This window comes from Paramacrobiotus metropolitanus, unplaced genomic scaffold (assembly GCF_019649055.1).
Source record: "Paramacrobiotus metropolitanus isolate TYO unplaced genomic scaffold, Prichtersi_v1.0 Parri_scaffold0000277, whole genome shotgun sequence".
Classification (NCBI taxonomy): Eukaryota; Metazoa; Tardigrada; class Eutardigrada; order Parachela; family Macrobiotidae; genus Paramacrobiotus; species Paramacrobiotus metropolitanus.
The window spans coordinates 20,149-34,527 of record NW_026570497.1 but is presented as its reverse complement, the minus strand read 5'-3'; the positions used below and the strand labels follow the sequence as shown (position 1 = coordinate 34,527).

Here is a 14,379-nt window from a genome sequence, read left to right as displayed (position 1 = left end):
CGCGATCGATATGCGCCACCTACCAAAGCACGAGCATCGGCACAGTCATGATATAAGTAATATGGACATCGCCCATTGTTTCCGAATTTTACCACCTAACTGAAGAGTGTCTTACGAAGTCAGCTTTGTAGTCCTGGTTACAACAGACGCAGTGCGAGATTCCGCCGGATTTCTTACGAAAGTTTCAGTATGCCTGGGACGCACCAATAATTGATCGGGACATTTCCGCTTTGATGCTGTCTACAGAAGGGAACGAGCGCACCAGGGCGGTTTTGCTTTCAGCTCTTGACAGAGATTCTGGTGCCTGGCTAAATGCCTTGCCCGCTCCTTGATTGGGGACATCCCTGAGAGATGACGACGTAGGAATCGGTGTCGGACTTCGATTTGGACCACCTGTGGTTGTGGCGCATAACTACATCGCCTGTGGTAAACAAGTGGACACCAACTGTCACCACGGGTTATCGTGCAATAGGTCAACAAAAGGACGGCGGGCGCGACACAAGGAAATGAACAGCATCACCCAAAAGTGTTGTGAAAGCGCGGGTTTTCCCTGCCAGCCAGAACTGAACGGATTGTCAAGTACAGATGGGAAAAGGCCCGATGGGATGACGTTGATACTTGCCCGCCAAGGGAAACCGCTAACGTGGGATGTTACAAGTTGGTGCACAGTTGCAGATTCTCACGTCGCTTGCAGCTCGAGGAAATGTGGAAGCGTGGCCCAGCTGGCAGAAAGTTCAAAACGCCGGACGTATTCGTTTTTAGAAAACGGATATTGGTTTTATCCTCTAGTGATTGAGACTCTTTGTGTTTTTGGCCAATTGCTCTAAGTGAACTGTTGCATTATATGGGGCGTAAAATTTGGGACCTAACTGGCGAAGTGCGTTCTACTGCCTTTCTCAAGCTGCGTTTTAGTTTAGCTGTTGTTAAAGGAAACGCTACGGCTGTTTTAAGCACATTACCTTTTAACCATAGAGAGGATAAAGATTTTGGTTGTTTTTTTTTAATTTTTAAATTTTAACTGTGAAGTAGTGTGTCAGCGCTTGCAATTATTATTATTCGGGTGGCTATTGCCCAATAAAGATTTTATGTGGACAATTTTGTACATCAGTGTGCAAGAGGTTGCCATAGTATGTTAAGCTGTTTTTACTCATTGTAGATCATTCCTTCACGATTTTTAACACATTGTGAAGGCAAGCTTTCATTGAGAATCGTACGTTATTTTGTTGAATTTCAAATATCAGGAGTTTCTTTGTCGACATCCTGTTTCGAAAATTCAAACCAACTGGTATGCACATTTTACGATTTGGGAACTGTTTCTTCACCAGATTCTAATAAACGTAACGTTTCTCTCCTCATCGACCATGGACAGCTCGTTTCTGTCGCCAGGTTTATGGAAATCTCAAAGTTTTTGTTACAACATTATTATTATTATTATTATTATTATTATTATTATTATTATTATTATTATTATTATTATTATTATTATTATTATTATTATTATTATTATTATTATTATTATTATTATTATTATTATTATTATTATTATTATTATTATTATTATTATTATTATTATTATTATTATTATTATTATTATTATTATTTATTATTATTATTATTATTATTATTATTATTATTATTATTATTATTATTATTATTATTATTATTATTATTATTATTATTATTATTATTATTATTATTATTATTATTATTATTATTATTATTATTATTATTATTATTATTATTATTATTATTATTATTATTATTATTATTATTATTATTATTATTATTATTATTATTATTATTATTATTATTATTATTATTATTATTATTATTATTATTATTATTATTGTTGTTATTATTATTATTATTATTATTATTATTATTATTATTATTATTATTATTATTATTATTATTATTATTATTATTATTATTATTATTATTATTATTATTATTATTATTATATCAAGAGCAGACAACCCGATAAACGGGACTTCAACGTCTGGTCGGTACAAAAGTAAACAACATAAGCATATTACGACAGATCAACCATTCGGAGAGCAAACTTGAAAAAACCCACACCATCAACAGTGAGTATCTGCATATTAACTTTTTGTATGCGCTCAAAAATGTCCTTTAAACGCATAGCCAACGTGCCTTCTCCGATCTTCTTCTTCGCTGAGGCTTCGATTCTCTTTGGCTTACGAAGATTATACCGCGCTGTGATATCCGTGAAGTCAATCATTTCGACCATGTACTGCGGAGGACGGTACGCTTCGTGGTTGTAGATCTTGTACAACCATACTGCTTCGGACTGCTTCCAACGGTCGTACACCGGCAGGATGCGCAGTTTCTGGTACAGCTCGGGTGTTACCCGCTCCTTGTAATCAGAAATCGCCCGCAGTGCTTTCCGCTGTGCTTTAGCCAGTTTGCCGCGCAAAGCCAAAGATGCCGGTGACCACGTATCCGACCCGTAGTCGAAGTGTGGCTGCACACAAGCATGGTAAAGCATGGTAAAACATCAAGATTACCTGGTGGATGTTCGTGAACGCGGGAAGAAGGCATGTCGAGGATAAGTCAGTGACCTGACAGACGCAGGCCTTCTTGTTAAGCCGCATCGCTGGGGCAGCGCCGAACTGGTAGCATGGAAGTATTTGCGGGCTTCATTGGTCCGACGGAACCTGGACGAAAAAGCAGTTGAGCAGAATGAACGATATTGAAGTGCTAATTAACCTGGAAAACTGTCCGACTGGGCGGGAGAGCTGGCATGCAGCCCGCCTTATCGAAGCTGAAGTTTTCGATGAGCGCTTTCGATCAAAATCGTGGTCTTTGATTCGGTGTGAAGTGCAGTTACCCGGGAAGAAAATAGGAACGATATGCGCGATTAACAACGGACCCGCGTGGGTGGGCAGTACGGCTAAAAGGCGGCCGGCCGGCGTACGCAGTAACCCGTACGACGTTTCACAAGCTGGCCCTGCCTCTTCCTAAAAACAATCCTGCGGCCCTCCATGGCTTTCGCAAACTAGCGAAGACATCGCAAAATAGTAAACTATTTCGAGCCATGGCGGAGTGGTGGCTGGTTCACAGCGGGACACTGTTTGTTGGAGTGCGCCGGCATCATATGGAATTCTAAGCCGCGGCCGGCCGTGTGAATACAGGATAAAAGATCTTCATCGCACATGCGGCAGCCTAACCGAGCTTCTTGACACACGATGCCGACTCAGACGCCTAGTTGTGGGCCACATTATGCGGGATTTGGTAGACTGTGTAGCGCAGAACGGCGGTGAGTAGAAGGTTCTGTAAATATTTTCATTATTTCTAAAATACTAAGCTAAGGAAAATTGCCCGGTACATGGTGTCAAAAATGGTATACATACGTTAAAACTTTCTTCGCTTTCTTGGCAACCGGATACTACCCTGTATATTAAACATTAAGCAATAAAATGACATTAAGTATTAAAAAATGTGATTCGGAGTGAGCGCAAGAGAAAGTTTTAGTGTATGTTCCATGCATACCATTTTGTACACCATGTACCAGGCTATTTAATATAAGATCGCGGAACTTCCTTTGACCCCGGGTTGTGTATCTCGATTGAAAAATATATACATCGCTTGACACTTTTTTCCTTTTAGCCAAAAAAAAAATTTTCTCAGTGGTTTCAGCTGGAGCTTTATTGCAACAACGAAAATGAAAATTATTTTCCAATGCGAATTAAATTTCGGGTTATGCCGTTTTAGCTTTAATAAAAGCTAAGATTTTGTAATGGTTTGCGCAAGCACAAACCGGTGTGTTCTTTTAGACAGTTAATTAGCCACTTAATGGAAATGGAGTTGCAAACGGTCTTACAGCATTTGGATGTCCATGGTCAAAATTGTGCAAAGAGGTAGAAGCCCAAAACTTTTTTCCGCATCTGATCCTTCAACGTTTCGTGGACATGCATTTTCTGTTCCACGGGGTTTGTAAGAAGTGGAGAGCGCTAGTGCTGCTGCCTTCAGTTCAGCAACATTTGACAATATCACGCCATCCCTTCTACGACCTTTATCCGGATGAAGTCAGCGACGAGGAAATGCAGGTCAACGCGCATCAACTGGTGTATTACCTGCAGAAGGCGGTAACACGTTTCTGCAGAGTTGTCTACCTTATTGGCGATTTTAATCGGTGCCTCCGACCGCTCTCTTACATGTTGCAATGCATGAGAAGAAAGTTGCATTGACTCGTTGTAGCCAGGATTTCTGTTTCGATGGTGAGAGAATTTCTCGGACCTGAAAAGTGTTCGATTTGCTTATGTGCCATTACAACGAACATCGTCCTGAAAGATGTCATATTTAAACATCACATGTTCCTCTTGGAGCCATGTGATGCTGTCGGGGAATTTGGAAATTTCGAAACCCCGTTTGATGGATACGGACTTGCTCCGTACGGATATCCCAACGTACCGATCCTCGCTAAACAGTGGTCTTTTTCATACGGGTGCGCTGTGGCTGACTTTCAGGAATCATTCTTAGTGTGTTTGGCCGCAGCATGTCAGCCCATTACAAAATCAGAATCGCGTCCGTGCGTCTGCTGGACCAGCGAATCAAAGCGATAATATTACTTGCTAGCGAAACTTGGAAAACTGCTCTTCTTGTACAGTAAAATCGGTATGTTTCGCCCCCGTTCGTCCAGCAACGTTCAGGTTCAATTCGGGCTATGGCTGTTTTGCTGCAGTTTTCTCCTGTGCGTCAAAATAGCTTTTTGCTATTTTATAAAATAGCCGCACTATGGTAGGCCAAATGGCCTTTCACTATTTGGCCGCATGCTGGTAAATAGCTTTTTGGTATTTTGCCGCAAATACTGCGGCAAAATAGCTACTTCGCTGAATTGATGATCGATGGTCTATCTTTTTAAGCTCGTTATAAAGATAGGTGTGAAACCCAGCAGCTGCATACTGGAACCTCAAGGGAAGTGGTAAAAGCAAACAATTGCCGAAGAAAATGGACAGCTTGCCTTGCATTCAAAGCAGTTCAACGTTCGTTATGGACTTATGGACGCAGTGGTCACGTCCACCGTCACAGTTCGCGAAGGGTGTTGATTCAGTTGAGGATCTTGCTGGCTCTCAACGCCCACCATCACCGCGATCCGCGTGACTGGACCGCCTTCAGTGGCGGGACACCAGTGGACGGTGTACTATACCGTGAAGGGAAATAACGTAATTTCACCTAACATTTTGCACTGAAAAATATGGCATGACAGCTAAACACCGGCCATCACGATTTATTTTTCATAGAGGAATGCGCGAATTTACTGAACGCTGAATAAATACAAAATGTTATGATATGCGACCTTCAGATTTTTCAAAATGTTGTTTTAGAAAATAATAGTAAATATGTTGTAGTAACCACGAGTACACCCTTTCACAAAAACACATGCCGTGGCCGCTCTTCCCAAACGCGCTTGCAGATGATTGGCCTTTACTGGGTCCGGTTTCGAGAAAAGGGAAAAGAAACTGCGTTTGCTATCGGTTCTTAGCGTTGCAAAGACGCATGACAGTCAGAGTGCAGTACACGCTGAATGATTCGGGGTTTTTTCATTCTGAATTCCTCGTACTGTCTTGCTTTGAACACGGTAAACCATTTCAAAGTCTCATCATGTTCTGTTTTTGCGTTTCGGCGCAAATAACGTCAGAGTATGTTACAAAAAGTTAGGCGATTTGTGGCTTCCCGAGCTCCGCCCGCGGGCCCGCGCTGAAGCGCTGAGTCTGAGTCTGAGTCTGAGCCCTAAAAAGCTGAGTCTGACTACTGAAAGGCTGAGTCTGAGTACTAAAGGGCTGAGTCTGACTATTAAAATGCTGAGTGTTCCTAAGACTGCTAAAGTAATATCTCGATAACTTTTAAGTCTTGACCGGAAATATGCGCCATATGGTCCAGCGAATCCCCGTATTACATGCAACTCACGATCAAGTAATGTACAAGTACAACTGCAACATTTTAATTGGCAACAACCCATTCAGAATCAAATTCCCAGTGCAATTTCTAGAAACGAAATCATTCTGGCCTATCCGGAACATTTTCTGTTCCAGGATAATGGCATTTCCGGGCCAACGTATTGTGGGCCAGATCTGGTTCAGTTTCGTGGGAAGAACTTGCCCAGGGTGGTGCTGAAATATTCAGACCCAGAAAATCAGTTCTGGCCCACAAATGAAGTTTTCTTTATCTGGGTATTTTGATTCAGGTAGCCAACAAGGTAGCCAATTCAGGTAGCCATCAGTGTGTATGGGATAATGCCGTCATACAGAAGGATGTTGATGTTTTGTGGAATAATGTTGGCGGCAATAAGCGAGCTGAAGCACGTATGAGAGCAGTTAGCACAAAATACGCCGGAGCCTGGCTCAATGCTCTTCCCGCGAAAGTTTTCGGCAACTTCCTGGATGATCAGACTTTCCGCATTTCTGTTGGCCTGTGGCTTGGTGCTAAGATCGTGGAGCAGCATTCGTGTGCGAGATGTGGTAAAGAGGTCGCGGAAAACGGATACCATGGGCTAGCGTGCAAGAAGTGCATCGGGAGAAGGGAACGTCATAACGGCATTAACGATATCATATTGCGAGCACTATGTAATGCCGGCATTGAGTCATACCCGGAGCCCATTGGCTTTTTGCGCGAAAACGGAAAACGTCCGGATGGAGCTACGCGTTGGAAGTGGTACCGCGGGCAGCCATTAGTATGGGACGTTACTTGCAGAGACACGATGGCGGATTCATACATCGACGCGATCTCGAAGTGTGCTGGCGCTGCCATGAACTGGCATGCCGGGAGAAGATTGGAAAATACAAGTCGCTTACTGATCGCTGTAATTTTGTCGCCTTTGCATGTGAGACTTTTGGCGCGGTGTGAGACCGGCATTGTAACGTTAAAGGAGATCGGTAAGAAGTTGTTTTTAAGGACGGGTGAGTCGCTCTACTTGTTTTCTGTTTCAGCGTTTAAGTTTGGAGATTATGCGTGGTAATGCAATGAGTGTATTGTGCACGGTCCCTTCCCATGTTAATTGGGACAAATTCTTCATTTGATCATGTTTGTTGAGCGAAGCTCGCCTTGCACATATTGAGAAATTAAAGTCGAGCCAACAACATCTAGCGATGTCAACTACAAAATTCCTATTGATTCAGAAGCCATGATAATTGACCGGCAGTATGTACATGTATGCAATGTACATATTGTATTACGTACGTATGATGTCGTATATCCGGTCCGAATAGAGCCCAATAATAATAAGTAATAACAATATTATTACTTATTATTACGGAGCTCCATTCGGAGCTCTATTATGAATTATTATTACATTAAAATAAAATATAATATTAATTCATAACTGCTTTAAACTGATACAACGCGCTGCAGTCATTGCATATAATAATATCTATATTATATTATTTGAAAGGTATTATGTGCATTATGTGCTGAAATGATGTGACGCGTAATTTTGTGTCTATCCAATGTTCACTCGAATAACCCAATGAAGCGAAATTTGAAAGGAGTTTATGAGCAATTTTTTAATAAATCCAAAGTTAAAAGCTACTACTACATCAACAAAAGTAATCTAGCAAGTAACTAAAGAAATATTATTGTAAATTGTAATACAATTTACTGAAACAATTTGCTGGACGATTTGGAAACTGCCAGCCGGGGTAGTTCGCTTTTCCTGCGCTTGGAGGCGGTACTACCGTTGCTCTAGATGCACCATACTGCACTTATTGCACATCACTGTCTAAGGCCTCGTCCCGAATTCGCAGCGAATCTCGCTATGGTACGGTTGCTTAACCGCACGAGGTGGATGTATGCAGTGGCCGCGCCTACAGATACGGTACGCGAAGTCACCTCCCGAGGTGGAGTTACTGTATCGCAACGAGATACGCTTTGAATTCGGGACAAGGCCTTAGACAGTGATGTGCAATAAGTACAGTATCAGTGTAATTATATGAGGGCTAGTAGCGCAGAAATAGCCTGTACAATTGCGCGCCTTTATGATTTTGATCCGTTAAGCGGCCCCAGTGAATCACTGGAGTGTACCGTAAATTCTGCATCTTCGCCGTCTTTCGATCCCTGTTCTATTGCACTGCTTGCACTACATGATTCACTGGATGCCTCACTGGCAAAGCGGTTACGAATTGGTTGCCAAATTATCAAGTCAGCGGAGGATTTTTATTCATGCCTACATTTTACAAAATAGTTTTTACCTTGGTTGTGATCCGGCAAAGTGATTAATATTAAACAGTGGCGGAACAAATATTGCCCACTGGTCGGGTTGCGCAATGGTCTGTCGGCAGACAAAGCTGCACGGGCAAATATTTAGAAATATTTAGAAATATTTAGAAATATTTAGAAATATTTAGAAATATTTAGAAATATTTAGAAATATTTAGAAATATTTAGAAATATTTAGAAATATTTAGAAATATTTAGAAATATTTAGAAATATTTAGAAATATTTAGAAATATTTAGAAATATTTAGAAATATTTAGAAATATTTAGAAATATTTAGAAATATTTAGAAATATTTAGAAATATTTAGAAATATTTAGAAATATTTAGAAATATTTAGAAAAATTTAGACTGCTCATTGCAGTCTTTACTTAATTATTTCGGATTAACTTCCAGCTAATCAGCTACGAACGGAAATCGGTGGTTTGTATGCTTATGTCGTGTATTATCGAAATTGTAATACTACTACTACTTCGGGAGCATATGCTACTGTAGTATAATTATTATACGTAGGGTGATAATGCTGCTGCTATTAACGCTGTATGGGTTTTATGCTTCATTTACATTAGCTGTAATTAGGGCTGTATTTACCTAAGTTATTTTAAAACTGCATGAAATGAGCATCAACGTACAAATACCTGATATTATTATTTTAGTTAGAAGCCGACAGGTGCTTTTTACTTTCAGTTAATGCTGACCTGCTGGATTCTCTATTACTCTATTGCTGTAATGCTTGTGTTTTATTCGATTTATTGAGCTTTGTTGCACAGGTTCACAGTCAGTACGCATATTAACGTATTATTATACGTAGATAGATCTGGTTACATGCGCACATTACCGGCTTATTATTTAGTAAGTACACATGGTACAGTAATTACATAGTTGTAAAAAAAATAAATTTAATTTTATTTTGGCCGGAAATGTTTAATAGGGCTATAATTATGGTTAATTCTTTGGTTCTTTTCAACATTCGTGCTGCTGCAAGTTATACTCGTAAAAGCGTACGGTGCACGTCCCATATTAATTTGATTCTGAATGGGTTGTTGCCAATTAAAATGTTGCAGTTGTACTTGTACATTACTTGATCGTGAATTGCATGTAATACGGAGATTCGCTGGACCATATGGCGCATATTTCCGGTCAAGAGATAAACGTTATTGAGATATTACTTTAGCTAGTCTAGGAACACTCAGCATTTTAATAGTCAGACTCAGCCCTTTAGTTCTCAGACTCAGCCTTTCAGTAGTCAGACTCAGCCTTTTAGGGGTCAGACTCAGACTCAGACTCAGCGCTTCAGCGCGGGCCCCGCCCGCGCCGCAGATCGACGTTGGTCGGCACTGTTTACAGATTTGACCTTTGCACTTTTTATACAAACTATGTATTACAGAGATCAACAGACCGGAGATGTTCTAGCATATTATGTAATACAACAGAAGAAAACGCGTACTAAACAGGCAATAAATACGGCAAGGAGTACAACCAGAGGTTCATGTAAAAAAGTGTACAAACACAACAACAAAATCATGTAGTTTATGATTTACAAAGCTTCGATTTACGAAATCAGCACAAACAATAAATTGGAAACTTATCTGTACTGCATGGAAACTTAAGAAAAGGAGGAAACTTATACCGAGGAAATTTAAGAAGAGGAGAAACCTGTTAACGGCTTGGCATAAAGAACCGAATTCCGCTTGCTGCTTTTTGTTAATACATCTGTGCTTTTCTAATCATCAATCGGAACATGAAATGAGCAGTAGAATGCCACCTCTACTCCTCCGACTTGGAGCTACTGCGGACTGCTTCAGGTTCATCCCAGGAGATGGGAGAACATCCTCTCCATTTCATCCCAGATTTCAAAAGATCCGCGCTTTATGTGGCGCGACAGAACATGCAGGCTCAATCGGTTAAGCTTTTCAACGTCAACACCAGCCACATTAGACAGCGTCCACTCGTGTTCGCGGTAATGCGCAGATGGACGCGGATCGCAGGACTGATAATTCCCCAAAATCTACGGATAAGCAGCCCTTAATGCCTTGCATAATATCCAGCATTGCAAGAAGCAGTACGACAGCTGATACTCTATAGTCTGCACGAGCGCCCTTAAGGTACCAGCGCGAACCGGCTGCTTAAACACACTGAAATGTCAGTACGCAAGTGAATTTATGCCAAGAATACTGCCTTTAAACTATGAGTAATACGATAATACCTTGATCACTCTTTGCGCCTGCCGCGGGCACTCGGCCAATGTCGCTGTGAACTGGGTAATGTGCTTCATATTCAATGCCGGGGTAGTCGAATGCAAATAGTTCTCGAACACATTCCAGATTTCCGTCTCAGACGTTTTACTTAGACTTATGACCTCAATCAATGGAATGCGGAATCTAATGAAGGGCCTGGCGATCAAGTTGACGATGGTCAGCTCATAGTCCTTTAAAATCATGCGATCGCAACACGATGCTAGCCGTAAATTTTGCTCGGCCATTACGGCAAAAACTGCCCTCAAGTTCAGTTTATTATAAGGATTTCCGATTGATAGACACTGCTGGTGTACTACCAGACGCTCAACGTGGATGCCGGCATTGTCCAGGGCATTCTTAATAACGTCCATGTATCCTCTGGCCCGGCTCTTGCCTTCGAGAAACCCATAGTGGTCCTCGCCCACTAAGGTATCCCGGATGCAGACGGTGCGCGTACCAGGAACGATGTGCTTGAAGACACAATTGTACAGTGCGTAATCTTCATTCCACTCCCAGCGTAGCGACGAAATGGCCTCATAGCGCGCTACCACAACATTTCTGCACACTTCCGGCGAAGCAATAATGGCTTCCCATTGTTGACACGTGCGTCGGCAGCGCTGTCGGTGGATATTGTCCAGTGACTGGAAGACCTCCTTCAGCAGTTCTAATGGTAGCGCTAAACCGGCTGGACCAGTACTGAGCTGCTTCTTTCGCTTTAGCTCCGTTTCCGCTGCTTCCAAGTCTTCGTTAGTTTCATACAGAGCTTTTCGGTAATTCTTTGAATTCCTGAATTCTATCCCAACGACTCTCTCCTGTTTTGAAAAAAAATGAAAACCATAACGATCCGACCAACGGTACGATAACAGAGCTAGCATCTCGGTAGCGCACTCACATGTGCGAGACTCCTTGAACACTTGGTGGACATATGACTGGCTTAACAGGCACCCGTACAAGGTTTTGCCAGTTAACATAATAATTGCCCGATGCCAGTCAGCGCACTCATCCACGGTTGACGGTTTAGTCAAACGTGTGTTTGCCCAGTGTTCAAAGAGTCTCACAAATGTAAATGCGCTACCGAAGATGCTAAATCTGTCATCGTACACCATTTAATTCCACTGCTAGTCGTACTTAAGCTATGCAACAGAAGATAACTATGAAAAGAACACTTACTATATCAGCCAAGGAATGCTCTTCGGATCGCCAAAGGAACTGTATGTTCTGACTGAGAACGCTGATGAACCGCAGCTGGAACTTTTCTTCGATTTGTCGAAGTATCAACGCTGATAACGACCGCTTCAAGGACCAGTAGCCGTTAGGCACCTTAAATGTCCCAATGACAAATTGGTCCGGCTGAAGACACTCTCGCTCTGCGTCCATCTCCAAGGACAGAAGACGAATCTGTTTAGCGGGAAGCACTTCCCGGAAACGCTGTCCATCCACCATTGCCTCTACCACCGCGTGTCTCCCCAGGTTCGGAAGCTGGCACACGAGGACTTTGCCGGGATACCATTTCCAAAGGCGATGAGAATGATGATACAGCAGCACCTTCACGTCGTCACCCTCGCGCGCTGAAAGAGTACTGCACAAATGGTCTGTAGCATAGCCCTCCCTGTATCCAGCTGGATGCTCTGCTTGTATACCCTGGTATCATCATCCTGTAAGCCAGTGTAAGGCAGCCCGCAGACAATGTCAGTGTAGGCATAGTGTGTAGTCATTTAATTTCTTAGGTTTCTTTAGAATTTAAAAAGCAAGTGGTCTACAATGGTAGCTCTGAAATGTAACCATGATCTTTTCCCTCACAATGAGATTAACCGACTTCATTTTGTAGATCAAGAGATGCCTACGCCTGCATAGACAACACGAAATAGAAACCCGCTTCCAGTTTACAAACGAAAGAGCCGTTTCCAACACATTATCACGACCTCGTACCACACACTGATTGACACTAGTACAGCGCCTGGGCATAGTACAGCTGGCGTTGCTACGCCGCACTTATGTTTGATCTCTAAAACGCTGACAAAAACCCAAGCTGAGCGGCTTTTACCCGTTCCAAGTGCTTAATATATTGCTCTTTGCCGATGGTTTCCGCAGACGCGCCGCACCATGAGCCAAATTTTCTGCGAGCGAGTGATGCAAAATGACAGCAATCGATAACAGCGCTATACCTTTTGTTTTTCTCCATGTGTAATGTTCGGCAGCAGCGCCGGTGTACATAAAAGAAAATGCGAAACGCCCTAGGCGAAAACAACCCTGGAAAATCTTTATTATTTGGCTTGTAGCAAACGGTAAACAAATTATACAAACGTTCACGTACATTGGGCAATTTTGAACAACAAGCGGTGAGTAGCGGAAATGTTAGTTGATTTTGGGACGGATATGTCAGCCGCGGACAACGCACAATACCCATGTGAGAACAAGACACAGTACCGTTGGAATTATGGTGGATTTCCAAGTGAAATGTTCCATGATATAGCCTGTCGCCAGCGCAACCACACTTTCTTAGGTCTCTTGTGTTTTCTAGATTTCTTAGGTTCTTAGGTTTTCTTAGGTTGTATTTTCAAGGGAAGCAGAATGCAGTCCAGGCAGCCGTTTTAAGAGTTCTTACGATTTCACCCAGTTCACTGCATTCTTAGCAAGAGCCTCAATCGGCAAAGCATCGGTCCAGCATATGAAGAGCCAGTGGACGTAGCAGCGAGATGTCCAGTTGCCGCAGGTCCACTTCATACCCGCGCTCTGGCTGGCCGTCAGGGCGACCACTACTGAACCTGATAACAAGACACCGTCGCATTTTAGTATAGCAAAGATTTAATCTTATCCACGATATTTACAAGTCAAGGAACATGCGGATGCCGGTCCACTGGTGAGGATAGGCCAGCGTCTGCACCCAGCGGTGATGCACCCGCGTGACCTTTCGGTAGACATCCGGACCAACGGCCGGACACTGATCGTTGACGGCAGCGATGAAGCGGCGACACTGGGCGGCTGGCATCTCCGTGCAGCAAAAGCGCAAGAGCGGGATGTACACGCGTAGGCTCGCTGCAGTGATGTTCGCACCACGCATGATCGCGAGCCCGTCATTCAACCACGTCAAATCGCCCTTAGAGAACAGTATTCGCAGCAGATCATAACTGCTTGATGCAACGTCCACAGCGTAGTTGATGAGGAATAGTTGCTCGCACACGGACATCAGCTTTGCCAGCTGCCGGCATTCGAAGTCTCCGCTCTCAGGATCCCATTTGATGCTGCAGAAGGGTATGCCATACCTTCCATGTCTTCGTCGTTCTTTACAATAATCAGCGGCAGGCGAAGGACGCTCATTTGCAGCATACGAACGCTTATCCATACGGTCTGCTGAAAGTTCAAACACTGACGACTCCGCCGGCCGTCGTGCGTAAAACTCATGCTGCGAATGTGCCGCGAAAGAAAGCTGTTGAGTAGTGCAACCAGTTTGCTCCCGTAACGGTCATAGAATTCTCTCTCATAAGGTTGTTTGAAGCGCAGCGGATCCATGTCGAAAGCAATATGCCGGTCCGCAGCATGCTCCTGCAGTAAGATCATCCACAGCGCACACACCCTGCAAAACAAAGTCCATCACCCGTAATTACTCTACTGTAAATTTTGAAAATATCGTTGTGGCTGTAAACGTTTTTAAACGGCACGAATTCGGGGAGGATCACGAAATAGGAGGAGAACTTAAGAGTAAATGAAATATCGTCTAACCGGCGCATCCATAGGTAGCGAGTGAACATATCCAGACTGCATAAAATCGCCGCCAAAATCGGATGAGGAAGATCCATGATGTTCGTCTGTTCCATATCTGCAGATAAACACATCTGCTGCTATTACATGTGTTGCTACGTAGTACGTACGTATGTTATGTGCTAACGCTTCCGGTATGAATTTAACTAT

General features: G+C 42.7%; 1 protein-coding gene across 1 annotated transcript; it reads right to left on the bottom strand.

The window, feature by feature from the left end:
* Positions 1-9,713: 9,713 nt before the first annotated feature.
* Positions 9,714-12,382, bottom strand: LOC129601787 (uncharacterized). Its single transcript, XM_055500679.1, has 3 exons — positions 11,641-12,382; positions 10,440-11,282; positions 9,714-10,241 (listed from the first exon to the last, which is right to left on the bottom strand). The coding sequence occupies exons 1-3, from the start codon at positions 11,911-11,913 to the stop codon at positions 10,041-10,043; spliced, it is 1,317 nt and encodes a 438-aa protein (XP_055356654.1). The 5' UTR covers positions 11,914-12,382; the 3' UTR covers positions 9,714-10,040.
* Between the last annotated feature and the right edge of the window lie 1,997 nt (positions 12,383-14,379).

What these genes read in the sequence shown, in the direction of transcription:
- LOC129601787 (XM_055500679.1), bottom strand. Translation starts at nt 11,913, where the DNA reads ATGGTGGATGGACAGCGTTTCCGGGAAGTGCTTCCCGCTAAACAGATT. An exon ending in AGCATTCCTTGGCTGATATA is followed by an intron (nt 11,283 to 11,640) that starts GTAAGTGTTCTT and finishes TTTTCAAAACAG; the next exon opens with GAGAGAGTCGTTGGGATAGA. An exon ending in AGGCGCAAAGAGTGATCAAG is followed by an intron (nt 10,242 to 10,439) that starts GTATTATCGTAT and finishes GCTTATCCGTAG; the next exon opens with ATTTTGGGGAATTATCAGTC.